The sequence below is a fragment of the Morus notabilis genome, unplaced genomic scaffold (assembly GCF_000414095.1).
Source record: "Morus notabilis unplaced genomic scaffold, ASM41409v2 Scaffold224, whole genome shotgun sequence".
Taxonomy (NCBI): Eukaryota; Viridiplantae; Streptophyta; class Magnoliopsida; order Rosales; family Moraceae; genus Morus; species Morus notabilis.
The window spans coordinates 3,704-29,570 of NW_010368057.1; the positions used below are offsets into that span (position 1 = coordinate 3,704).

The window sequence follows — 25,867 nt, forward strand, 5'->3', positions numbered from 1 at the left end:
TATATATATATCCTTAAGAAAAAAAGTAACTTGGTATATATATGCTATTTGAAATATCTAATTTGTCGATATTAATAGTTTTACATTTTGAAAATTAACCTTCTTAAATTTTAATATGTCAGTAATGTTACGTCGTTAAATTCGTAGATTAAAGTTTAATTTGTGCCATAAGGCTATGATTATAAAACTATATGCCAATCTTTTTTTTTTTTTTGGGGAAATTTTAAGGGTTGCACATAAATATATATATATATATATTATTTTTCACTATATATTAACGGGGGAGAAGCAAAAGACACGTATACTTTACTTTTACAGGTACGGTTTATAAGGATTTTAGGACCACATCTTTCGTTCCTGGGTGCTAAAATCATCAATCGATGACCTTGATATACTGATCTTTCCTCTAAAAATGAAAAAGTGACCAACAACATCATCATTTCCTCTAAGAAAGTAACCACTATACACATCTGATATTCACCTCCCACCTCTTCCTGGCCCACCCCAGCTTCCAACTCAATTTTCAACTTAATTCCCCTAATTTTCTTTTTCTTTTTATCCTAATTAAGTTAAGCATTTTTTTTACCATAGCACCAAAAAAAAAAAAAACATTTTTTTTTTATTCTCTTAACTGTACTAAATTACATTACTGGTACTTTCCATATATGCCGAGCACATGTCTAGAAGCAAGATAAATTTTACGAAGAAAGAACGTGTTTCTTCACGTCTTTCTTTTAATAATTCCATGTACAAAGGAGCGCACTTGAAAGGAAAGTCTTTTTTTTTTTTTTTTTTTTTTTTGGAGAAATCTATTCATCTAAACAAAACATATGGTCTCGTTTACTTCGTGGATTTGAGTTTTTAATTCGAGTTGAGATGTGATATTTTTTAAAAATTTTTTACTGTAGCAGAAAAAATTAAATGTGACATTTTCTGAGAAGTTTTTACTGTAAAAACTTAAAACTGAAAATTCGAATCGGTGAAATGAATGAGACAATAAACACCAAATACGAATGACTTTGTAGTATACGAGACAAAAACCCGATAACTACAAAATTTGAAATCTTATTCCGTAATACTACTACGACTACTAAATTTTAACATTATATTTGATAAAAAAAAAAATCAACTATATCTATATATCTAGAAAACAAAGATTATCTCTTCCATTAGTCCATCCCTTTACCTCTTTACTAAAATATATATAAAGAAAGGTTGTGATTTTCGTTGGACAAATAATAAGTTCAAATAAAGTATTGAGTTACTTAATCATAATCATAACCATATAAATTAGTATTCAGCCCTGATCAAATTCTGCAAACAGCTTCAATAATTTTGGCACCGCCTAACAAAGTTAATTAATCAACATCCAGCATAGTTTAATCCTCCTTTTTTGACCATGTAATAGGCAACTAGTGGTTAATCATGGCAACACATGCTGTAAATGTACCTTATGGATGAGCAGAACAGAAAAATAAGGTTGTATGACGTATATGCGGCCAGAAAAATAAATCAGGAAAATTAGGAATACCGAAATTATTTAAAAATAATAATGGGTAATTATGAGGTAGGTTAAACATAGAATTTCAGAATTTTAAAGAGGTGGTCGAACTACAAATTTCATCTGATTTTACATATAAAATTAAAAGAAGAAAAACTAGATGGATCAATTGTTGTGGCTCCACCCTGGATCAATTGTTTTGGAATTCTTGCTATTCGAAACGCTCCAACAAGGCTTTAATTACTGTGGAAACATTGTATTTGCCAGCAATGGTATTTAATATGTGGAATTAATTAGCAAAATCAGACGTGGGTTTTATTTTGTGTGTACTATTGCTCGCATATCTACAATCAAACTCCTAGCATTTCTCATTTAATCTAAAAAGATTATTATGTGTGGTGGTATGTATAGTCAAACAGTAATCTTACACCTCATTTTTCATTTTAAGGTTTAGAGTTTAAATTCCTCTTCAATTTCAGAGAAAAAAAAAGAGAATAATATGAACAAAACTGAAATTGCATTACATAAATCACATTATTACTTTTTGACTTTTTGGTTTGCAATAGCGTATTAATAATAGATGTATAGAGTTATAGATTAGTGTTGCATGAAAATGACAATAATTTGCTATTGACATTTTTTTTTGGTACTTCATTATTTGGTTTACGAGTTTTCACCGATTCGAATTTTCAATTTTAAATTTTTACAATAAAAAGTTCTCAAAAAATATCACATCTAACTTTTTTTCGTTACAGTAAAAAGCTCTAAAAAAATGTCACATCTCAGTTCGAATTGAAAACTCAAATTCGCAAAGTGAACGAGATCGAGCCCTTGACATTGTGAGTTTTTATTAGTGACAGGCTGGCAGTGGTACCAGGATTCTCTTATACAGTCCACCGCCCCCTCAAAAAATAAAAATAAAGTAAAATAAATTAATTAAGAAAAATAATAGATGATAATTACATCTCTCAACCATCTGATTTTTATCAAATTGTGCTTAACTGTGTATTTTTTTTTTAATTTGATGTGATTCGATGTAATATGATAATTTGTGTCTTATGGATTTTGTTTCTAATATCCTATCGCATAAATCTTCTAAATGAAACTTTTTTTAATATATATATATATAGATATGTGCATATATAAATATATAAAGTATATAAATAGTTTAGGTCTGACCGCATAAGACATCACTAAATTGCATACTAGTGCATACCCAAATTCCCAAAAGAACTTTTAAAAAGTGTCAAATTCCACAGACTGCCCTCTTCTTTCATCTTTTGGGAAAGGCTTTCCCTTGTGGGGGGAGCATAATGCATATGTTTTAGTAGAGAAACATACAAAGACAATCTCAGTATAGAGCAAAAAAAAGGCAAAACCAAGAAAGTTATGTATATGATTAATCTTCACATTGCCCAAGATTGATAAAGACTGAGAAGCCAATTTTGGCAGCTTTCAGTTAGAAATTTGTGAAACAAAAGAGAAAAATCCCACATTTCTCTTCTCTCTCTCTCTCTCTGGAGACACCCTTTTTTTTTTCTTCTCTTTTAGAGCATTTCCCAGAAGGCAAAATAGGCTCTGAAATTCACTACCAAAGCAGAAATATTTAAAAAAAAAAAAAAAAAGAAAAAAGAAGCCTCTTTCCAATAACACCCTTTTAGCAGTTATATGTAAAGTAGTAATGTGACCCCTTTTTTTTATTTATTTATTTTTTTAAATAGAAGAAACGAGAGAAAACCAGGCATCAAATCCTATGCATTTTGACTCTCCTCTCACCCCCACACACATTGACTTGCCTCTTCTTCAAACTCCAAGGCTCCTAAACCAGACAAAACAATCCAAAACTTTCTCCTTAAAATATTATCCTCACTTCACTGCAGTCATATTCTTCTTTTTTATCACCCTAGAGAGAGAGAGAGAGAGAGAGAGAGAGAGAGAGAGAGAGAGAGAGAGAGAGAGAGAGAGAGAGAGAGAGAGAGAGAGAAGGAGCTTCCCATTCCATGTTTTGGATGAAGAGAATTAAAAAACAGATGGGAAGAAAGAAAAAGTATTTGGCTTGCTTATCTCTGCTTCTTCTTATGTTACTACACTTTGAGAGTAATGCCCGTTTTGCAGAAGGGTATATTGGTAAATATTCCGGCAGATTCAGAAGAAGTGCCATGTCTTTTAAGTCTCATGATCAGCTGAACCCTCTAAAGTCTCAACCTAAAGGTGGCAGCTTCAAAGGGAATTTCAATGCTAAAGATGGAGATGAAGTTTTTGGTGTTGAAAAGAGGAAAATCTACACTGGCCCAAATCCTCTGCATAATAGATGAGTTAGTAGACAAAAACTTACTGCTTTCTTTTCTATGTTTTCAACATATATATATAAAAATTTTTCTCTCTTTTTATATCATCAATATTCTTCATTTTTCTTCATCTTTCAATCCTTTTTTTCTTCTCTCTCTTGAGCATTCTTTTATGCTTGGGGCTACGGTTGCTGTATTGTTTCAAGTAATCTTGTATATGGTGAAAGTCTTAGCTCTGAGATTTTGGTGAGGAATTGTAGTTATTTGTTTAAAAAAAAAAGTACATGGGAATTTTTTTTTAATCTTTTTAAAACAGAAAATGCTTTTATGATATGTGGTTTAATGCCATTAATGAGGTTGTTGGTGTTATGAATGTTGGTCTGCTTTTTACTCTTGTTGGTTGGTGTGTTTTGTTCTGTGCAGTTAAGAACTTGCTCTTCCTCTGTTAAAAAAAACAGGAGCTGTTTCCCAATGTATTTAATATATATCTATGTATATATAGTTTTTTTGTCCAAAAAAAAAAAAAAAAAAAAGTGGAAATGAAAACGTTATCTCTCTTGCAAGATTCTGCTTTGTTCTCCATATGAACATGGTTTCTACATTAGAGTTATGAAAACTTGCATGTATGGATGCATGGATGTGTTGTGTACACACACACACACACACATCATGTACATATATAGGCTCTGCAGTACATATATAGGCCATGCGGTACACATATACCTATTCTATAGCATTTTTCTTTAACACGTAATCTTTTTTTCATTTTCTTCAACTTTTAGTGTGATAAGAAGAGTAATTAAGCCATGGATTAGGAAGGAATTTAAGAATATTAATTTGATGTGGCGTGTTACAATGATGAAGAAAGTAGACATTGATTGAATTTGTCCAAGGCCATTCAGTCATCTTAATTTCTATGTCTAGAATGATTATGAGTGCGGGCCCCACAGTCTTGTTGATTTATTCTGCCCTCTGCCAGCCATATGTCCACTATATCAGGGAACCATATTTATCAAACACATCATGCATTCTATTTTACCAAAATAATTTATACATATATATATATAGACATGAATACCCATGTATATATACATATATATTTTAATCATGGACAATCTTATGTGATAGACATAATAAGAACATGAGTGTTTGGGTTGAAAGAAATGGACATACAAGACAATATAATAAATAGGGTTGAGGATTAGACAAGAAAAGATTGTTTGCTTTTATTTATTTTTGTTTGTTTGGTTCTGAAAAGTGGCAATATAGCTTTTTGAAAATTTCATCCCACGCCGATCTTCTTCAATTCCCTAACTTTAGCACATTGGCATAAAATAAAAACAATTTTCTTGGGTATTAGCAAAAAGAATAAAAACTTTGTAGAAATTGATGTTTCTTAAATACCAAAAAATTGAAACTCAAAATCAGTGCCCTTTAAATTGTTTTGTTTATAATTGTTTTTTTTTTCTTTCTGAATTTAGATGGGAGATTTAAATTTTACACCTTATAATAAAATTAAGTCGTATATAATTAACGCAAGGTTATATGTCTGCAACTACTTTCTTATTGTATCTGAATTTTACACCTTATAATAAAATTAAGTCATATAATTAACGCAAGGTTATATGTCTGCAACTACTTTCTTATTGTATCTTTTAAAACTACTACTTTTGTCAAAATATAATATTAAAAGTAGCTTATGTACTATTAGAAAAATAAGATTGAATTTTTATCTTACTAAAAAACCTCAAAAAATCTAATAATTACAAGTTAGATCTCATTTTACACTTTTTTTGTGATAATATGCAGCTGCTTTTGTCTTCGCAGTGAAGTTTCTCCCCATTTTCATGCCTCAATTGACTTTTCAGTACTTTAGCAAATTTTAACGTCAAAATATTAACTTACCTTTTAGTAGTTAATTAAGGCAATTTTAACGTCAGCCTGACAAACACAAACTCCTCTCTCTCTCATGTTTTGCATGGCTTTTCTCAATCCCAATTCCCACTTTGATGTTTTCCCAAGTATTTTCAATAGCAAAAATTCCAATCACTGAACCCCATAAAACACATCAAGGTGATTGCTATCATCATGAATATTTAATTAGATGAAAACTTCAAATAAAAAATAATAATAATAATAAAAAAAAACAGAAGCTGAAAACTAGAAACCCAAGTTGCCACTAAATTCCAACGTCTGATCAAATAGAGGTGTAGTGCACAGTGTCTTGTACTCTAGTGGTTCAGAATAGATATTTGAAAAAAAAAAAAAAAAAAGTTATATACTAACGAAAAAGTATTCAAATATATGTATTATTTTTTGAAGGATTTTATAATGTATATTTATAATATATAGCTCTACACTTCCACCGAGTTTCAAGATCATGCCGACGAGGAATGAGTGAATATGGGTCAAAATCTGGAACTTAAATACGCAAGGCATATAAGGTTATTACAGTCTCGAAAGAAAGACATTTAATTCTCCTCTTGTAAGAGTTATGCTGCTACAGATTTCAAAGTTATTTCAAACCTTAATATTTGTTTTTTAAAACAAAATATTAATGTCGTAGTTGATATATATATATATATATATATATTTGTTAATGGATCTTGAGCTGGTTAACTTTTAAACAATCACAAACAAAGAAATTAGTTTTTTTTTTTTTTTTTTTTTAAACTCAGTTACTACATCATTTATGTGTGAACAATTTACCATTATTGTTGAGATCACTGGAGTTTGATCTATGCAGCATCTTAACAGTGCTCGTCATATAAAATGGCGTAATATCACAATATGTACGACTATATTTGAGTTATTACAAAGGGAAAAAAGATCCCCTAGAAAAGAAATTAAAGACACCTTACGGCCAACAACTATACATTGTACTTGTACAACAATAACTTAATTAATCAGACTGTTATTGATAAATTCCTTTGCTTGTAATGTTGGTTATTAGCAAGATTAAATCTTAATAAAGTTTTAAATATATATGTATATGAACGTTGCTCCGCTTCTTGGATAGGGTATCAATTGATGTATTACTTTTTTTTTATTATTATTTTTAGAATGATGAGAGAAAATAACTAGTATTAAAACAATCTAGAAATATTTGGTTCGATTTCGCTTTGTTGGAAGCGTTGAATCCCGTATAACGGTCGAACTTTTTACCCTCATGTCTCAATTCAGAGATGTGGGGTGCAAAATGCTATTGTGCTCAGATTGCTTTTTTAGCGGAATCTGAATTGAGGGGAAAAAAAATGATACACAAATTTATACAATTTAATAAGAAAAAAAATGAACTTTTCAGAAGAGTTGCGACCCACAAAGCTGTTTTTATACTATGCTTGAGACCAGTTTCAAGCTCCAAAACTAGTACTAGTACCACTAGGGGGACAAAAGTTCGATTCCGTGGAATGAAAAGAAATAAAACGACAATGAGATTAATAATAGTAAAGAAAGAACAAAAAGGAAAAAAGAGAAGAGAAGAAAATGACACTACGTGGAAAAGAAAAGAACTAGAATTGTGACAAAAAGAACCACCTGTGAATCAAAAGTAAAGCACTTCTACAAATGATGCAGCTGTTATATGCAAAAAAAATGAATATCCAAGGATCCTTGAGCTTCACGGCATTCTTTAAGATTGTGTTTCTATTATTTGTAATTCTTTTCCATTTCTCTTTCATCATTACCTAGTTTTAAGGGCAGCTATATTTGTATTTGAGTCTCAAGTCTAGGACCACTTGTGGATATAATCGGATACAATCGGGTTATGAAAGAACTGCTTTCCGACCAATCCCACACCCAACGAATTTAAAAGGGAAACGTATATACTAAAGAAAAAAGTGCCCATTTGATTCTCGCATTTAAACCATATTCTGATTCTGATACGTATTTTATTTATAAAAAAAAAAAAATTTTGAATAAAAAAGATTTCTGTCAATGAGTTATCTCACAAAATTTAAATTTAAAATCAAAATCACTGATTTAAACCCAATAACCAAACGGGCCCTAAAATTTCATATATGGCCACTTAAAAAAAAGGAAAAAAAATATCTATCATGAGATGATATATCCATTTTTCATTTCGACTTACATAATAGAAAATGTTAAAATAAATTAATGTATAAAGACTTCATACAGACAAATCTATCACGGATGATATGATACTTAAAAAGACATATACAGCTATACATGAATTTATTATATATGAATCTTCTCATATATGTCCGCTTGGGTGTTACGTACGTTTCCGGGCCGGTATATTCTTCAGTGTCATTGTTGAACCGAGGAAAAACAAGAGGAAGAAGAAAGGGAGAAAGAAACAATACTTTTTCTTGTTCCTCTTTTTTCCCCTGGCTGAAAAAAGAGGAAACCACTATCGAGCAAATTTTTTAAATCTCCTCTTATATCTGTATTGATTAGAATGTACCCTAATTTGATTAGAGTTCTCTTGAATTTTTGTTGTCGTGGGCCTACGAGAATTCCAACACAAGGACATAAATATAACAGAAATAGAAAATAGGCCAATATGAAAAGCTTAAGAAAGTATAAGCCAATTTTTAGTTATAGAAATTAATATGCCATAACTTGTCAAGTTATGGTTCATAGCCAGATAAGTTATTGACAAAAACCGTGAATTATGAACAATAACTTGTCAAGTTATGGTTCATAGCCAGATAAGTTATTGACAAAAACCGTGAATTATGAACAATAACTTGTCAAGTTATGGTTCATAGCCAGATAAGTTATTGACAAAAACCGTGAATTATGAACAATAACTTGTCAAGTTATGGTTCATAACCAGACAAGTTATGGACAAAAGTAATAATTTAGCCTATTTATTAATTTATGTAAACTATTGGCCTATTAATTTTAATTCATCTCAAGTCTTGGTCTATTTCTCTCTTTCTCTCTAAATATAAGGTAGGAAACAATTATGGATCATGATGTTTGTTTTTAAGCATAGATTATATTAAATTAAGTATAGTCAAATTAATATGATAAAATATTATTAAAATTTGACGATTTATTTACTGTAAAATCTGAATTATGCTCATTGCATAATTTTGATCTTTTAACTTTAATTTTGAAAAATTAATCCCTTAACATTTGTTTTTTGATCGCTTTGGTCCTTGATACTAAAATTGACGAAGAATTTTTAAAATTTTACAAAGAGTACCGTTCCACAATGACTGAAATTTTTATAAAAATAGTTTCATGAAATGTAAAATGTTCTTTTAAATGTTATTAAAAGCCCTTAAAAATTAGAACATTTTGCATTTAAAGCGACGATTTTTATAAATTTCAATTACTATGCGATTGGAACATGGATATCTTTAAGAAACTTTTTAAGTCATTTGCCAAATTTCAGTGCTCCAGGCTAAAATTAGTGAAAAAAAGAGAAAAAATTGTTGAACTTATCCTTAGAGTGCGTAAATCTACATCCTTATTTCACTTTTTAACTGACTTTAATAAATATCTTTTGGTTTCGGTCTATTTTGAGGTCTCTTTAGATGCACTTATATCTTTTATTTTAAAAAGTGAAATAAAGAGTGAAAATCTCCTCAGTCATTTTATATTTCAATGTGTTCTTAATATTAATTCTTAGGATTAATTATTAAAATTCTCTCTGAATTATGACTCATGTAATACTTCACCCCATAATCTTTAAAATCTAACATCTGTTCCACTCAAACTATGAATCATAAACAAAAATACTCATTTGGTTAGTGTTTCTAAAAAAAATAGCTTTATTATCATATTAAATGAAAATGAAAATATAGATTTTTAAAAATATAAATTTAAGGATCCTGGGTGGAAGAGTAATTATTCTTCAACTTAGTTAGAAACAATCATAAAAACTAACTGAAGGAGCATTATTGTTAACAGTTAATTTATAGTTCGGGGGAAGGGATGTTACATTTTGAAGATCGGGTAAAGTGTTACACAAGTTATAGTTGAGGGAGAATTTTTATAATTAATCTTAATTCTTATTGTTAGATCATCTATAATATAAATGCTAATGCTAATTTTATATTTAGCATCAAAAAGTATAATACAATACCTTATTTTCATTTTTATTTCAATGCATAATGCTATTTAAAATGTTAAATGTACTTTTTTCATAATCATTAAGCTTTGAAAGTTATAAAAGTAATCTTTTATTTTAAAAATAATTAGAAAATGTGATAAAATAAACATTTCAACTAATACAATTAAAAGTCAAAATTTTCATATGTTATATATATTTGGTGAGAAATTTATCATAAAGTATGACATAAAAAATTTAGCACAACAAATAGTATTGTATTAGAGAGTATTTTTTTTTTTTTGCACTCAAATATTAAATTTACAATTAATACATCTATTATTATGGCATTGTATTAAAGATGCTCTTATATGTCTATATACATCCAATAAAAAATTTATTTTTCGTATAGTTTTTTTTTCTTTTTTTTTTTTTGGCTTGATTGACTTTTGTTTGGTGGATAAATATAATAACAATTGTGAATTACGATACGGATCAGGTCTTTTGAACTCAACCTGGACATTTCAGTTTAAGGCTCACGACTCACGATCCATTAACAAAAGGAACCCCACAAAATGGAGTAGAAAACTACAAACAAGTCCTCACGGACACTAGCCTTCATCCATTTCATTAGAAGATCCAGAAACTACACGTGTATATATATATATAGAGAGAGAGAGAGAGAGAGAGAGAGAGAGAGAGAGAGAGAGAGAGAGAGCATTTTAGAGCAGTTACAGTACAACATTTATTATAACATTGTCCAAATAAAACTGTTCCGAAGCACATGCAAAAGGACCCCACGAAAAGCCTCATTAAAAACCTCACACTCCTATATATTATATATTATATATATTCAGCAAAAAAAAATATATTATTTTATGTATAATTCAGACACTTGAAAACTCAAAAACCAACAACTATAATACAATTAATGCAGCATTTAATTTGAAGAAATACTAAAAGAAAAACATTTCTTATATGCTCAACAAATCATAAACAATAACCAAATGGCTTATAAATAAGGGGCTTATACAATACAAGACTGATAGATGACATGTCATAAGCAAACAACTATAGTGTTAGCTAAAAAAATAGAAGAAAAATACTAGTTGTTAGTAGTGGTGACAATCACCAGTTTTTTAACAACTTAGAGATTGACACTTGAGATTGTGTGGAATTCTATGTCATAATCAGTGAATCTAAAGGTTAACATGTAAATTTGTAATTAGTTAAAAAAAAAAAAGCATGGTTTTCATGACCATCACTAGCAGTATATAACATTTGGAATTTGCAAAAAATTCTTTAATTTCCAAAATACGTTATAGTATGCCAATTTTTGTAAAATACACAATAATACCCAAAGGCCGTATTTTCTAAGAACCAACAGCTTGTCCTTGAAATGTGTATATTATTTGTGTTTGGGAGGCGTTTTCGAGGGGTGCGCACAAACTTTGTACAGCAAAGTGAGTTTGTCCATAAGTTATGTAATAAGATGTTTCATAGTCTAAAGACAAAGTAAGGACTTGTGGCCATGGTCCGTGGTTCCATATATTTGGTTGGAGACGTTTGGTTTATGAATTAGAATCATGTGATTATAACTATTTTTGATTTATGTGTACTTTTTTGAGAATAAACACTGTAATGAATCATGAACCATAATTTAAATTATAGTTTGAATCCTCTAACTAAACATCCCATTAATATTTTGACCAGTACAAGGGAAAGCCCTTGCCACGTTTTCCTTCTTTGCATTACAATTACAAAAACCCATGATATCTTTTTCTCTGTCACACTCTTTTATGGTTAATAATGCTAGAAAAATTAAAGAAAAAACTTTGATTTAACAATTGAATCCCCTGGCAACAAAAAAAAAAAGGAAACTAGAGAAAGAAAGAAAGAAAGAAAGAAAGTGTGAAGATATGATTCCTTAAAATTACTAACGTGGTACGTTTCCCCAACCAAGCTGGAAAATAAACTCATTGCTCTTTCTTTTCCTAAAAATGTTAGGTCTTTTCTAAAGGTAAAAAAATGTCCAATTTTTTTTTCCTTAAAGGTAAAGGAAAAAAATGTCCTAGTTGACTTCTGGCTTTTAGAACATGACCAAATAATTCCGATTTGTCGAGTGTTACATGGCATATATTGGTGTTCATAAGGGGGATATTTATATCTTCTTGCTAATTAGATAGTTTGTCTTACAAAATTAAAGTGCAACCTGATAATTGGGGATGTAATGTGCAACCCAGTTAAGTTGATTTGAATCGTAGAAAGTTTTTATTTTCAGGTCCTACTAATAAATAGCAATCAATTTTCAACGGTTTACAAAGTACATTATAAAAGAATTGGTCATACTTGAGAGTATCTCCGGTAGGCCGTTCTACTGGTACGCTCAATTTTTTAAATCTTATATCTGATTAAAATTAAATTAAATTAAAAAAATATGTAAAATAAATAATTTTTAATATAAATTTAATAATTAAAAAATAAATAATTACTAATAATTTATTTTTTCTAGTCCCGTAATAAAAACTCTCATCATACTTGTATTACTTATGTTTGCTTTCATGAGCGAGTTTTTCAATGTAAAAGTGAACAAAAAAGATTATTTGTTCGTTACTAAAAAATTAAAAATATTTATCATCTCTCTGCGGTGGTAATACTACCACCAGCAGTAGGTTCATCTTTTGCTCCTTTTAATTTGTTCTTTCCCTGCTAAAATGTATTTCTTTTTTTCTTTTTTTTTCCTATTGATGAATCCCAGCTGAAATGTACGTGTGTACGTGCATTAAGAAACTTTAAGGAACTATTCAGCAAAAAAAAAAAAAAAAAAAAAGGAAACTTTAAGAAACTAGACCACAGGGACTATAGTTACATTTTGATGTTCGTAAAATAGGATACCCTAATTTCTGTGGTACTGGCACCTGTACGGGCGGCTCAGGAGTCCTTGGACGTTGATATAATCATAAGAAAATTGACGTTACTTTTAGAGTGTGTAAGAGTCTATTATTTTTTATTCTTGTTTAATAATTTTTTTAATTAATATAATTATTTTATTAAAAAAATATTAATAAAAAATAAAAGATAAAAATGTAGACATACAATATTTATCTTCTTTCCCTTTTAATTACAACGGACAGAAAATAAATTAATATGAAAAACTTAAGAAAGTATGTAGGTTAATTTTTAGTTATAGAAATTAATAGGTCTCATAATTTATCAAGTTATGATTTATAACCAGATAAATTATGGACAAACTTATCAAGTTATGGTTCATAGCTAGACAAGTTATGAATAAAAATTGTGAATAACTTATCAAGTTATGGTTTATAACTAGATAAATTATGAACAAAAACAATAATTTAACATATTTATTAATTTATGTAAATTATTAACCTATTAATTTTAATTCATTTCAAACTTATTTTTCCTTTCTTCCTAATTACAAATGAATGGGCCCAATATTCGAACACCCAAGGCCCAAAATAATGATGTTCTTTGTTAAGAAGTTTCAAGCACGTGCTACTCATGTGATCAGGTATATTATTAGTTAGGAGCCTCAACAGTGAGACCATTAAAAATAAACCACAAGTAGAACTCCATTTTTAGACTGTTCAATTAAGTTTTCAATTATCAGATATGCGCAGATTCGTATTAAAAATTTATAACATCTCTCACAAAATTGTTCCCCTCTGCATGCATATCTGACCGTTGAAAAATAATCTAACGGTCAAAATATAATGTTTTACTGATAAATTTTTTAGAGTCTTGCCATTGCGAAAACCATATTATTATAGTTTTGGTTACTTCTAAGAATTGTTCATTTTAAACTTTAAAAGTTGAGAAAAACTAATTTTATTTCAAATTCTTTTAAAAAAAAAATATTACCACTATTTTGTGTGATATACTTAAAACATTTTTATTTAAAAAAATATATTAAATATGATACATCAAAAATGTTGCAAAAACAATAATTAGCGCGTATATGCTTCAATGTTTGCTGGAGGATGAAAATAAAAAATAGTAATTGATAAGTTCTCTTAGCATCATTTGGATTTTCCCAAAATATGATACTGAGTTCAATCAAATAAAATGGACGTTTTGGTAATTGAAAAAAATGGACGGGCAAAAAACCACCAAATTGCCACACTATAAGAAGCTTTCGCTAAAAGCATCCGCCGAGAAATCAACAATGGGGAGAATTCTACGACAAAGATCATAAAATAAATGAATAAATAATTTTGCTTGTATCATGCATTTTTATAACTAACTAAATAATCCTCCAGATAAGTCCTCTCTCATTAGGAAGCTAAATAAATTCATATTGGCCACTGCATTAGGAAGGTTTATGTTGCAAATGAAGGTGCAAATAATCCCAAATGCAATCTAACCCAAAATGAGTTTTTTCATTGCGTCTTTTTTTTTTATTATTAAAAAAAGTACTTATTTCCACAAGGACTGCAACCATATTCCTTTCCCTTATCAATAGCAAAAAAATAAAATATAAATAAATAAGGCCAATAAATAAATAAAACAAAGAACATCTTTTCACATCGCTCAACTGACAGAAACTCTGGTGCTGCTTTACTCGAACCTCATTTTGCCACTTCAAAACTGGTCCCCGCGGTACCTTCGATTGTTCAAATATGGGGTTGACTTTCATTTCTTGTTCAGATATAAAAACATGAGAATTAGTTCTCATACTTTGTTTCTTGTTTCGGAAAGAAAAGTATGAGTACCAGTACTAGTATAAAAAGATATCATTAGAGGGCCTGATTAGAGTTGACTTGTGAGAACCTCTTACTGATGAAAATTTTAATGGCATAAGTTAGAGAGTAAACTGATCTAAAAGCCTGCTATGTTTTTGTCATTTTCCTTTCTGTTGTTCAACTCAGGACTCTACATGGCATTTTTATTCGAGAAGGCTCAGAAGCTGGAATACGCATTTTCTTTTAACTTCTTCCTTGCATTTATTGGCTCAGTTAAGAGTATACATGTGAATATGCAATCGTACATACATTTACAGAATGGTAAGAGCTAGGAAAAACAAGTCTCATTACCTCACAGCTTGGAGGCACAAGTATTTTTTCTCAAGGCAATTGCTACCTTCGAACCAGATGACCGGCCCAAGTGATTGGAAATGAATTCGCCGGCCAAGATAAGCTTTCCAAGATCCACGTTGGTCTTCACACCAAGTCCGTTAAGCATGTATACAACGTCCTCACTCGCGACATTTCCAGAGGCACCCTTAGCATATGGGCAGCCCCCAAGCCCAGAGACTGATGAGTCCACTGTAGTGATCCCGACCTGTGGGAAATATGTGAAAAATGAAAATCACTATACCTTAGGCTATAGCTAATGGTTTAAAACTTTTGTTTATGTTACCACGGGATTCACAAAAACTTCTTGAAGCTAGGATTCGAGGGGGGAAAAGTGCAGAGAGAATACCATTTTTCATTTAGGAGAACCATTAACAGGAATTACATAAATATGGCTTGGTGAGGGTGATTATGCAAACAACTTTAGAGACAAACTTTGCAATTTGGCCACCAATTTAGATTCTATGAAATTGTTTTAGATTCTACGTTGAAGAATATGGCAATAAAAACAAATAATTTCAACTGCATGCAGAAAAACAGTTTCAAGTGAGAAAAATATAAAACTTAGTTTGCAGGTTCAGGCGTAAGGCTTCAATGTGAAGCTTTTCTAGAGTCATAGCAGATATCCCACACCAATTTTTTAGATAAGATGAACAAACAAACATGATCTAGTTCCTCCTAAAGTCTCATTGCTATTCATGTCATAGTAATGTTCATTTAGTTCTACAATCTACACAATAAATTTCTATGGATAAATGTAAGACAAATAAGACCAGAAATGGAGTTTCACATTTCACAATCTATGTACGTCGCTTGTGCTGAAGAGAGACGTTCCTTCGACAAATAATGGTGGCATTCACAATAACTGATTTGTGTCTCTACTAAAACGAGTCAAAGAAGTCTGTTTACCTGGAGGGATACTAGCATATTTGAAAGAGCTTGCCCATATGTATCATGAAAATGGACGGCAAGCTTCTTAATAGGGACAGCATCAGTAACTGCTTCAAGCATTGGAATAACAGTACCTAGGAAAAGGAAGGCGGCAACACAAGCTAAACATTAAAATGGGAGAGTTATTAAACCAATGTGTATTCTAAAACCACGGCAATAGCTCAAATATATAACAAGTGACCAAGCAATAAGTAGAGATAATTACATCTTTCTTCGTCTACATGTGAAGCCAGATAATCCTAAAGCTGGAGTCTAATTCATTCCCAGGCAGGAACCAGAAAGTGGGGAAAAATTACAAACGAGCAAGTAATGAATGAGCATTTTATCGCTTCAGTGAAAATAGGGCAGAAATTAGAAATTCTCGAATACATTCACGCCAATCTACTGATAAGGATAAGCCTTTAATAAGGCAGGTGTTTGTTAGGAATGATAAGAAAGTGTAAGGCCACCGATTCGAGTTTAGAATTCGAGTTTTGCTACAGTAAAAAGCTCTCAGAAATAATCACATCTAACTTTTTTGCTACAGTAAAAGGCTCTCACATAAAGTCACATCTCAACTCGAATCAGCGAACTAAACGGGCCCTAAGTGTAATTGTTTGTTAGTCGTTTAGGGGTAGTTAGAGCATTAGTCTGTGAGTAACAGTCAGTTACAATTGGTTAGTAGTCGGTTATGAAGGGGATGGGGCATATAAATAGAGTGGAAGAAGTAGAGAGAGGAAGATTCTGGGGTGTCTTTTGGTAAAGTCTTGGTAGAATAGCCAAGCAAGGGGAGGTCTAGCAATCCCTCAAAGTACTGCTACTGTACAGAAAATTCTCATTCATTTCAATAAAAGATCCTAGTTCTACTCACGTTTTCTTTTCTTCCGGAGAGATCGAGTTTTATCTTACCATCTACCAATTTGTAGCTATCGAGTGATGTCATCACCTAACTAAAATAAATATCTATCACCAAAAACCTAACTTAACTTCTTGAAATGGATTTGACTAAAAAATAGGAGCCAACCCTTATTCTGCAAGACTAGAATCAAAAGTTTAAGAACATCAACGGAAGGACAAGCAAAATAACTATCAGAAGATAGCCCAAAAAGCAAAAGAAAGAAAAAGGTGGAAAAGAAGCGAGTCTGTAAGATTACCAGGAGTACCAACGCCAATCGTATCGCCTAGGGAAATCTCTGAGCAACCCATAGCATAAAGCTCTTTGGCCACATGCGCAACTTGTGATGGAGGTACCTTTCCTTCCACTGGACACCCCACAACACACGAAATATATCTAACAAGATTTAAACAAAACTATTTCATCGTATTGATAAATGGATCAAGTTTTGCTCTGTATATCCTTTTTTTCCACAAACAAGAATATAACCTTTCATTTTTCACTAAATGAAGAGGACGAGCAGAAACTAGAGATAAACCAAGTTTTTTAAAAGGAGAAAAAAAACAGCTGAAGAAAGGATAATTATGGCGTTTATGATTGGTTGTGCTCATATTTCTTGGGTTTTAATCTTCACATAAAACATATATGAGAACACCACAAGTTCTCAAACTGATATTTTATAAAATGAGACGGGTTTAGAATATATACCCACGAACAGGAATTGTAAGTTTTTTAGCTGCAAGGGCAACATCACGATAGCGAATGAGACTATCCTCAATGCTACAATTGATATTTGATTTCGAAAAGGACTCAGAAGCTGAGGCAAAGATGGCTACTTCCTTAGCACCCGCAGCAACAGCTGCCTCAAAACCCTATAGAAAGCGTTAGACCACGTCAGTAATTCAGTATTGATATTATATCAGCTACAATGTTTTCACTGGCGAATGCCTACTTTAAGATTAGGAGTTAACACGGGAAACCTAGCACCTTCAACATCTCGAATTGCTTCCATTACATCCTTCGCATCTGCTAGCTGAAAATCAGAGATGAACAAGATACCAGCAACCTATAAGTTCAAGCAACACTGATAATGCAAAGGTTTAGAAATTTCAATTATAAGAACTAAAAGAACTAAAACCATTAAGCAAAGAAATCTATAACGCAGAAAATTCTGTGAGAAGATGAAATATAAGAGATGAAGCACAATGATAGAAAAAGATAGCAAAAGAGTAACGATTTTTCAAAAGCAGAAAGACAAAATCTATTTCATATCTCTAGGCTCACAATAAGAATGATATAGTTAGTCTCAACAAACAACTAAAAGGATCCCTTTGAAGGTATTCCCAAAGAAGAGCCTTTGCAGAAAAGAGTTTCTATGGCTGTTTACCTGTGGAACCCATTTTGGTGAAACAAAACTTGAAGCCTCTATAACACGCAACCCTGAAGAAACTAGCTTTTTAATCAATTCAACCTTTATAGCTGTTGGGATAATATGCTTCTCATTTTGTAGTCCATCCCGTGGACCAACTTCAACTATCTTCACATATTCTGGTATATTTCCCACAATCTGCAGCATTAAAGTCATTGATGAATCACAGAGTCCACATGATTCACAACAACAACAACAAGCCTCATAAAGAATTCACAAAAAGATTTAAAAAAAAAAAAAAAAGACAGTGAAGCAGCATAAAGAATTCACGTAATGGGTTTCTAACACTGATGGAGAAATTTCTAGTAATAAACGCAGAACCTTATTTGTGGATTTTCCTGATTGTTTGCCATCGAACTGGGAGCTATAATGACGACGAAAGCAATTTCCAGCACCATCGCCATTACCAAGTATCCTATAATTCCTTCCTAGGCTTCCAAGTCCTCCATTTCTTGTGATATCTACCTGAGACATACTTATGGATTGTCTACTCCATAAAAATACCTCTCTTGCATACTCTTTACTGTAAAGTAATGAAATGAAAAAAAAAAAAGAACTTTATGGATTATTTGTGTGAAGACAAAAACAAACAATGCTGCAAACACATTGGATAGCCAGTGACTAACAGGGTTGTTCTTACATTAGACAATTTCCCCAACTGGTATGGCTTTTTTCTTTTTCCTTTTTTTTTTTCATTCTAATGTTCTAACATCTCTCAAAATTACTTTTTTTTTATGGAAAAAATTAACTTTATTTAAGCCTCGAGCTTGATGGGTTTGGAGGGTCGGTGACCTCCTCCACTTCCAAGTGTTCAGACAATTATATCTCGGAATAAATCGGAATAATGTCTTCCTTTACGTCGTAAAATAATTGACAGAAGATTTTGAGCGCCCAGAAAAATCAGAGTAATATACTCCTTTACATAAAAATAAATAAATAAAAAATGACAGACAAGATGTTTTCTAACAATTGACTCTAAACAACTAAAACTTGTACGAGTAATTCAGAAATAGTATCAAACACCAAAAAAATGTCCTTTTATCTTTAGCATTTGCACCAAACTTAAAGATCTGAAAAGCATGCAATAAAAGTTTGATCTTTCTTGAAATTCCAACCCAAAGAACTTTACGTCCTCAAAAAGTTTACCTGAAAAGTTTGCCCAAGGATTTTGCTGATAGCATTGGTTCGACACAACCGGATAAAACAGGCGAATACTTCCTTGAGCAAATAACTAACTTCTTAATTACAGACCAGTTGAATCACTGCAAAAAGGGATGAATATGCAAAAAAAATTCAAAATCAAAGACCCAACAAAGTCCAACCCATAAATCCTTTTCTTTTTGGGGATTATCATCAAACACCTGGTATGCACTATTTAATTTTCCTGCCGCCGGTGAAGAAAAAGATACAAAGAGTCACAAAATCAATGTCCACAGTTAGGAGTTAGGAACAATTAAAAGGCACGAGTAAATTTATAACTAAATTAGTTTTTTTTTTTTTTTTTTTAAGTATAAAATCACAGAGCCCAAATCACTACAGCTAGCCAGAGGAGCAAAAACTAAAAGAAAAACGAAAAAAAAAAAAATTGCAAAGGTATTATGAAAATGAACATGAAATCATCAAAAATCATACAAGACTAGGGTAAACAAGTATCAGTGAAGCAGAAGAATTATCGAAATCAAAAACTTCCAGTCGACATAAACGGAAGGAAACCCAGAAAATAACGATGATGATTCGTCAAAATCACATACCCTTGACTCCGCGAAGACCAAAAAGTTGAAAAATTAAAATCTTTCGAGACTAAATTCGAAGAACAGTTGCTGAAATCGCAGGACGGAGAATCAAAAAAAAATTTGGACCATTTCTCGATTTGTGCGTGTCATCCTTGCGCAGGGGCCATGCTAATCTTCTCTGTATCGTTCCAATTTTATCGGATGTCCCCGAAGGGACGATAAGCTGTTTCCACGCGACTGTATATAAAGACTAAAACTATTTCGTAACTGAGCGATGTGGGACGTTTTTTGCGTACAAGCTTTAACAACAGTGGACTTTTTAATGGGCTGAGAGAATATACAGCAGTAATGGCCTTTTAAGCAGACTCAAGGCCACATACGCTATTCCACGCCCATACTTTATATTTCATAGGATTAATCAATTGGTGCAATTTTAGGATTGTTTCCGCCTTTTTTTCTTAAATTTTAAATTTGAAAAACTCTCGCTTTAGTCTTAATAAATTTGTCCCATTTAAGTTTTTTGTAAGAATTTTTAGTGAATTCTGACCAAAAAAATAAATTAAGTGTGATTATATAATTTTTATATATTTATTTTTAATATAAATTAAAATAAAAAGACTATGTAATTGTATTATTTTCTTTTTTCTATTCGTTTTTAACAAAAATTATAATATAATGAATTAATTGAAAATAATTCAAAATTTAAGAAGATAAAATAAAAGCTTTTAAAGTCCAAAGTGCACCAATAATAACAATCGTATCTCATATTTACAAATTTTTTGTTTTCTATTTTTTTCCTCCTAAAACATATCTATAGCCTTGTTTATTTTGCTGATTCGAGTTTAGAATTCAAGTTTTGTTACAGTTAAAGGCCCCGTTCATTTCACCGATTCGAGTTTTCAGTTTTAAGTTTCTACAATAAAAAGCTCTCAAAAAATGTCACATCAATTTTTTTTGCTACAGTGAAAAGCTCTCAGAAAATGTCACATCTCAACTCAAATTAAAAATTTAAATCCGCGAAGTGAACGAGGCCAAAAGCTCTCAAAAATAGTCACATCTAACTTTTTTACTATAATAAAAAATTTTCATATAAAATCACATCTCAATTTAAATTAATAAACTAAACAGGTCCTATATCTATATCTTTATCTATAGATATATAAAAAGATTGCATAAGCTGGCAGGTCCCTTTTTTTTTTTTTTTGAACCGCCTTTATTTTTTCTTCTTCCTTTACCTTCCTTTAAACTTGTACCTGCTTGCACGTGTCTTGCTTTGTTCATGTGTAAACCTTAGATTGTTGCATAAGCTGCCAGCTCTCTCTCTCTCTCTCCCCCTCCCTTTTATCTCTTTTTGTTTATTGGTTGCTAAGTGTATTATTCTGATGTTCCACTAATTCGACTTTCTTTAATAAAATTCTTATTACGAATATTTCTTCATTTTTAGGTAGCTATTATTAGTACGTAATGTTATTAAATTAGATAATAATTTTATATTAGTATGAACCGAATTCATTCTTTTATGTGATTTCAAAATTTTTGTATGCAATTAATATATAAATGTATCTGTAAAGCATGGTAATTGAAAAAATAAAAATAAAGATTAAAGAGCAAGACTATATAGTAAGAGTCATGACTAACTTAAAAGACAAGTAGTTTATGTTGTGTATTAGCTGATTATCAACGTATATATCTATAAGTATCATTAATAAGAAAACTTACAAACTAACAGATATTTACATTCTTGAATACAGGTAAAAAGAAAAATTCTGTTCTGTGTGCTTAAACTTATAAAACTAATGTATATAGTAAGTTATTTTAATCGACTAATATTGATTTAAGCAAATTATTCTTTGAGAAAACTTCTTTTAGTTTATATAAATGGTTATAACAATTTAAATAAGTACTGAGAAATCAAATATGTTTACAGTTTTTTTATGCAAAATTTATTTGTTTATGTATCTTTTTAATGTTATTCTATCATAAAGCATTAAAAATATGTTTTGATATAAATTTGAACAATTTTCATAATTCTTTTCGATATTTCCACAGGTATTGCTATTTTTTCTGAAATTTTCATAAAACTAGAGCAACAATATTTCCACTGATACCGCTATATTCGTCCTTGACAATAGTCAAAACACAATTTTCCTATAAACAGAAGCCAGATGTAAGCAATTTCAACTCTGTGGGAGAGAAATATATAGAAACTATCTGATTCGTGAACAAAAAACAAGGTAGAAATTTTGCATTTGCATTGGGTCAAATATCAAGGACTGCTGTATCCTCAAGTTTAAAATTTTGGTTGGGCGTGTGGATGAAGAACAAAGTTGATTGGATGGGCATTGAACTTGGGTAATATTTTAGTAGTCTTGTTGCAGTTTTAAGTTTATGCAATCAATATAAAACACCCACAAATAATTACCGTTAAAAGCCTTCCTATGTGACAAGTAATCTAGAAAGACAGCTTCACAGGACATGTATAAACATATAAATGTTCAGATCTCACCTTCAAGTAAAGGACTCCTGTATGGATTTATCTTGTCATTATGGACAAGAAGAGAATGCTGGGTTCTAAAGCTTGTATAACACGTTAAGTTCATCTAATTACAAAAGCTACTGGAAATAATCAGAATAATATACATAATAATATATCAGAACAAAATCTTAATGATCTATTCTTGAACCAATATTTCCTAACAGAAAAACAATTATTGGAAAAAATGTGATGTAAAGAGATACAATAGACCAGGAGCACCAGCAACTAGCACTTGAAGCGGGTTTTTTTACCATTGCCGAAAAAGGTATTGCTTGACTGAAAACGGTCCTTAAATCTAGAGAGAAGATGACATGATGATGAGTTTGTCAAACATGGAACTGATTCTTCCACAGAAAGGGAATGAGATTGAGTTTGAGGAGATAGTAGAATATGATTCTTGACGTTATAATTCGAAACAACTTTTGTAAATATTGGCACATGATAATCACAAACAATATTTACAACTGTACCAAGATTTAAGTCCTAATATTCTTGCTTTCTGGATTCAAATTCTGCAATAGCGCAAACGCATAAGATTTCACAAGAACCTAACGAGAAGAAAAAATAGGGACACCTGACAAGGTAACACCGGCATCGACGATGAAAGCATTTCCTGAAACATACGCCGAAGAATCATGAATCAGATACCGCACCAACGATGTCAATGCTGGATCTGAGGTACCATGTTCCTTTAAAGGGACAGTTCTAGCAGCCACATTGGAGAGCCAGGCTTTCTGCATGAGATTTTCTGTTATCTCAGACTTGAAAAGGCCTGGTGATATTACATTCACTCTGATCTTGTATTCCCCCAATTCGATGGCCATAACCTGTTATCAATGTTATATCAGTGTTATTCCATTCCACATAAGGTCACAGACTTTTCCTTTATCGCTAATGAAGGTAGGCTAATTGATGCAGTACATTTTAGTGACATTTGAGAAGAAAGAAAATGTCAGAAGTAACGAGACAGATTGATTAGGAAATATCATTTTGTGCGAAGTCAGGTTCAAACTACAGAAATAGTTAAGCTTCCCAGCAATGGGAATTCATAAAAATTTGAAGTGGTGAAGATGTAGGCATGGAAGGTAATTTTGGCGCCATAATAACTTCAAAGAGGAAGGACAAAAATTGTTTAACCTTCTTCTTTCACTCAATGATGAAAAAATATCCAGTTACAGAGGAATATGGAAATCAATATAGTACTTACAAAAAGGATTAGCAATTTCCAATGATAACATTAGAACTCAATTTGTGGATATTAGTTTCTAGTAGCTAAAAATTTAAATAAAAGTAAAACAAAGAGAAGTTTATTAGTGGATACAAGAAAGAGCTACGTTATCCTGCTTGACAAGCCTCTAGTGAGTTCAATATAAAAAAGAGCAATCAGAAGCTCATTCTGCCTAAAGAATTTATTCTCTTTTTCTCATTCTCCTAGTATGAAGTATATTTAAGCATCTCTTTTGCTCATTTTGATCATCTTCCTCATCTCTTCATATTAATTCTTCTAGATACAGTTGAAAGTTAACAACCATTCAAAATAGATAGACAGACTGACAGAGAAATAATGGTTGGTTATCCCCCGAATTATCATTTGTTGCAACAATGAAAAAGCGCGTCAGCAAGAGATTTGTTTTTTTAAATCTTAAATCTATTGCAAAGTCCTGAGAAATTACTTTTGTTAACGTTTTTAGGCCTGCCTTTGAAGACGCATAAGCAGCACCTCCAGGCAAATGCCCACGATTAACACCGGCAATAGAAGAAATGTTGATGACTGATCCTCCCCGACCTGCATCACGCATCCGTTTGCAGACAAATTTTGACACCAACCAGGTCCCTGTCAAGTTTGTTCTTAGAACCCTGTTCCATTCCTCTTCAGACAAATCAAGTGGTGATCTCACATTTCCTAAGACAGACAGAACTTCAAAACCTCAATGTACAAAACGATTATCAGAAAATTATGAAAAAAATAAAACTTATACCAATTACGAGTAAATTTAAAGAGAACCATGGCAAAAGAGATCAAATTACGTTGTCAGTATCACAGAATACAACTACAGATACATGCTTACACTCAGAGCTTAATTTGTATACTTCCAATTGGGTGGGCACTAAAGTCTAAAATCATATAAATCAGGGTTCACTAGAACCTCAAAGAAAAAGAAAAAAAAAAGGAAAAAGAGAGAGAGAGAAGAGTTTCTCAAAGCTCTCTAAATCCCTAGCCGCTGAAAGACCCACAAATACATATACATGTCCATAGACATTTAAGATACTAATCTGTGAAAGACTAACTCTGAGCTTAATGTGAATACTCGTTTTAAGACACTTGAAATCCTATTATATTTACCAGGGTTTACCAAAAGAGTACGTGTTTCCTTCCTACATTCATTAATAATTGATTAACCAAGCAGAACTAATAATAAGCCTCAATGGGAATTATCCCAAAATCAAAGACCCAACAAAGTCCAACCCATAATCGTTTTCTTTTTTGGGGAATATCATCAAACACCTGCTATGCACTATTTAATTTTCCTGCCACCTGTTAAGAAAAAGATACACAGAGTCACAAAATCAAGAAGTCCATAATTAGGAGTTATGAACAATTTAAAGGGCACAAGAAAATTTATGGCTAAAGTAGTTACAAATTTTTTTTTTTTAAGTATAAAATCACAGAGCCCAAAAAGCTAGCCAGAGGAGCAAAAACTAAAAGAAAAACGAAAAAAAAAATTGCAAAGGTATTATGAAAATGAACATGAAATCATTAAAAATCATAAAAGACTTGGGCAAACAAGTATCAGTGAATCAGAAGAATTATCGAAATCAAAAACTTCTAGTCGACATAAACGGAAGGAAACCCAGAAAATAACGATGATGATTCGTCAAAAACACATACCCTTGACTCCGAGAAGACCAAAAAGTTGAAAAATTAAAAGCTTTCGAGACTAAATTCGAAGAACAGTTGCTGGAATCGCAGGACGGAGAATCAAAAAAAAATTTGGACCATTTCTCGATTTGTGCGTGTCATCCTTGCGCAGGGGCCATGCTAATCTTCTCTGTATCGTTCCAATTTTATCGGATGTCCCCGAAGGGACAAGTGCCTGTTTCCACGCGATTGTATATAAAGACTAAAACTGTTTCGTAGCTGAGCAATGTGGGACCTGTTTTGCGTAAAAGCTTTAACAACAGTGGACTTTTAATGGGCCGAGGGATTATACAGCACTAATGGGCTTTAAGCGGACTCAAGGCCACACACGCTATTGCACGCCGCCCATTTCATAAGATTAATCTCATTGGTGTAACTTTAGGATTATTTCCGCCATTTCTCTTAAATTAAATTTTAAGAAGTCTCATTTTACTCCTGATAAATTTATCCCATTTTAGATCTTTATGAGAATTTTTAGTGAATTCTGATCAAATAAATAAATAAGGGTGATCATATA

At 31.4% G+C, this 25,867-nt stretch overlaps 2 protein-coding genes and 2 non-coding genes across 5 annotated transcripts; all 4 read right to left on the reverse strand.

Annotated features, from left to right (window-relative positions):
* Window positions 1–14,058: 14,058 nt before the first annotated feature.
* Window positions 14,059–20,111, reverse strand: LOC21397808 (hydroxymethylglutaryl-CoA lyase, mitochondrial). Of its 2 annotated transcripts, none has more exons than XM_024176348.1 (10): window positions 19,913–20,111; window positions 19,308–19,423; window positions 18,483–18,684; window positions 18,120–18,299; window positions 17,685–17,765; window positions 17,441–17,604; window positions 16,992–17,128; window positions 15,817–15,932; window positions 14,869–15,115; window positions 14,059–14,438 (listed from the first exon to the last, which is right to left on the reverse strand). In XM_024176348.1, exons 2-9 carry the CDS (start codon window positions 19,340–19,342, stop codon window positions 14,870–14,872), a joined length of 1,161 nt encoding a protein of 386 aa, XP_024032116.1. In that variant the 5' UTR covers window positions 19,343–19,423; window positions 19,913–20,111; the 3' UTR covers window positions 14,059–14,438; window position 14,869. The 2 variants fall into 2 exon arrangements, with proteins under 2 accessions (XP_024032116.1, XP_010112831.2); XM_010114529.2 differs by having other exon boundaries at window positions 14,059–14,473.
* Window positions 20,009–20,111, reverse strand: LOC112094720. The gene has a single exon (XR_002903653.1). It is a non-coding gene; the product is annotated as a U6 spliceosomal RNA (small nuclear RNA).
* Window positions 20,112–22,463: 2,352 nt separating this feature from the next.
* LOC112094719 (estradiol 17-beta-dehydrogenase 8-like) lies at window positions 22,464–25,504 on the reverse strand. The gene is made up of 4 exons (XM_024176352.1): window positions 25,321–25,504; window positions 24,898–24,966; window positions 24,104–24,333; window positions 22,464–23,257 (listed from the first exon to the last, which is right to left on the reverse strand). The coding sequence occupies exons 2-4, from the start codon at window positions 24,899–24,901 to the stop codon at window positions 22,979–22,981; spliced, it is 513 nt and encodes a 170-aa protein (XP_024032120.1). The 5' UTR covers window positions 24,902–24,966; window positions 25,321–25,504; the 3' UTR covers window positions 22,464–22,978.
* Window positions 25,417–25,519, reverse strand: LOC112094721. Its single transcript, XR_002903654.1, has one exon. It is a non-coding gene; the product is annotated as a U6 spliceosomal RNA (small nuclear RNA).
* Between the last annotated feature and the right edge of the window lie 348 nt (window positions 25,520–25,867).

What these genes read in the sequence shown, in the direction of transcription:
- LOC21397808 (XM_024176348.1), bottom strand. Translation starts at nt 19,342, where the DNA reads ATGCTATCAGCAAAATCCTTGGGCAAACTTTTCAG. An exon ending in TCCTTGGGCAAACTTTTCAG is followed by an intron (nt 18,685 to 19,307) that starts GTAAACTTTTTG and finishes ATTACTTTACAG; the next exon opens with TAAAGAGTATGCAAGAGAGG. An exon ending in CTTACAATTCCTGTTCGTGG is followed by an intron (nt 17,129 to 17,440) that starts GTATATATTCTA and finishes AAATCTTGTTAG; the next exon opens with ATATATTTCGTGTGTTGTGG.
- LOC112094719 (XM_024176352.1), bottom strand. An exon ending in GCCTAAAAACGTTAACAAAA is followed by an intron (nt 23,258 to 24,103) that starts GTAATTTCTCAG and finishes CATTGATAACAG; the next exon opens with GTTATGGCCATCGAATTGGG.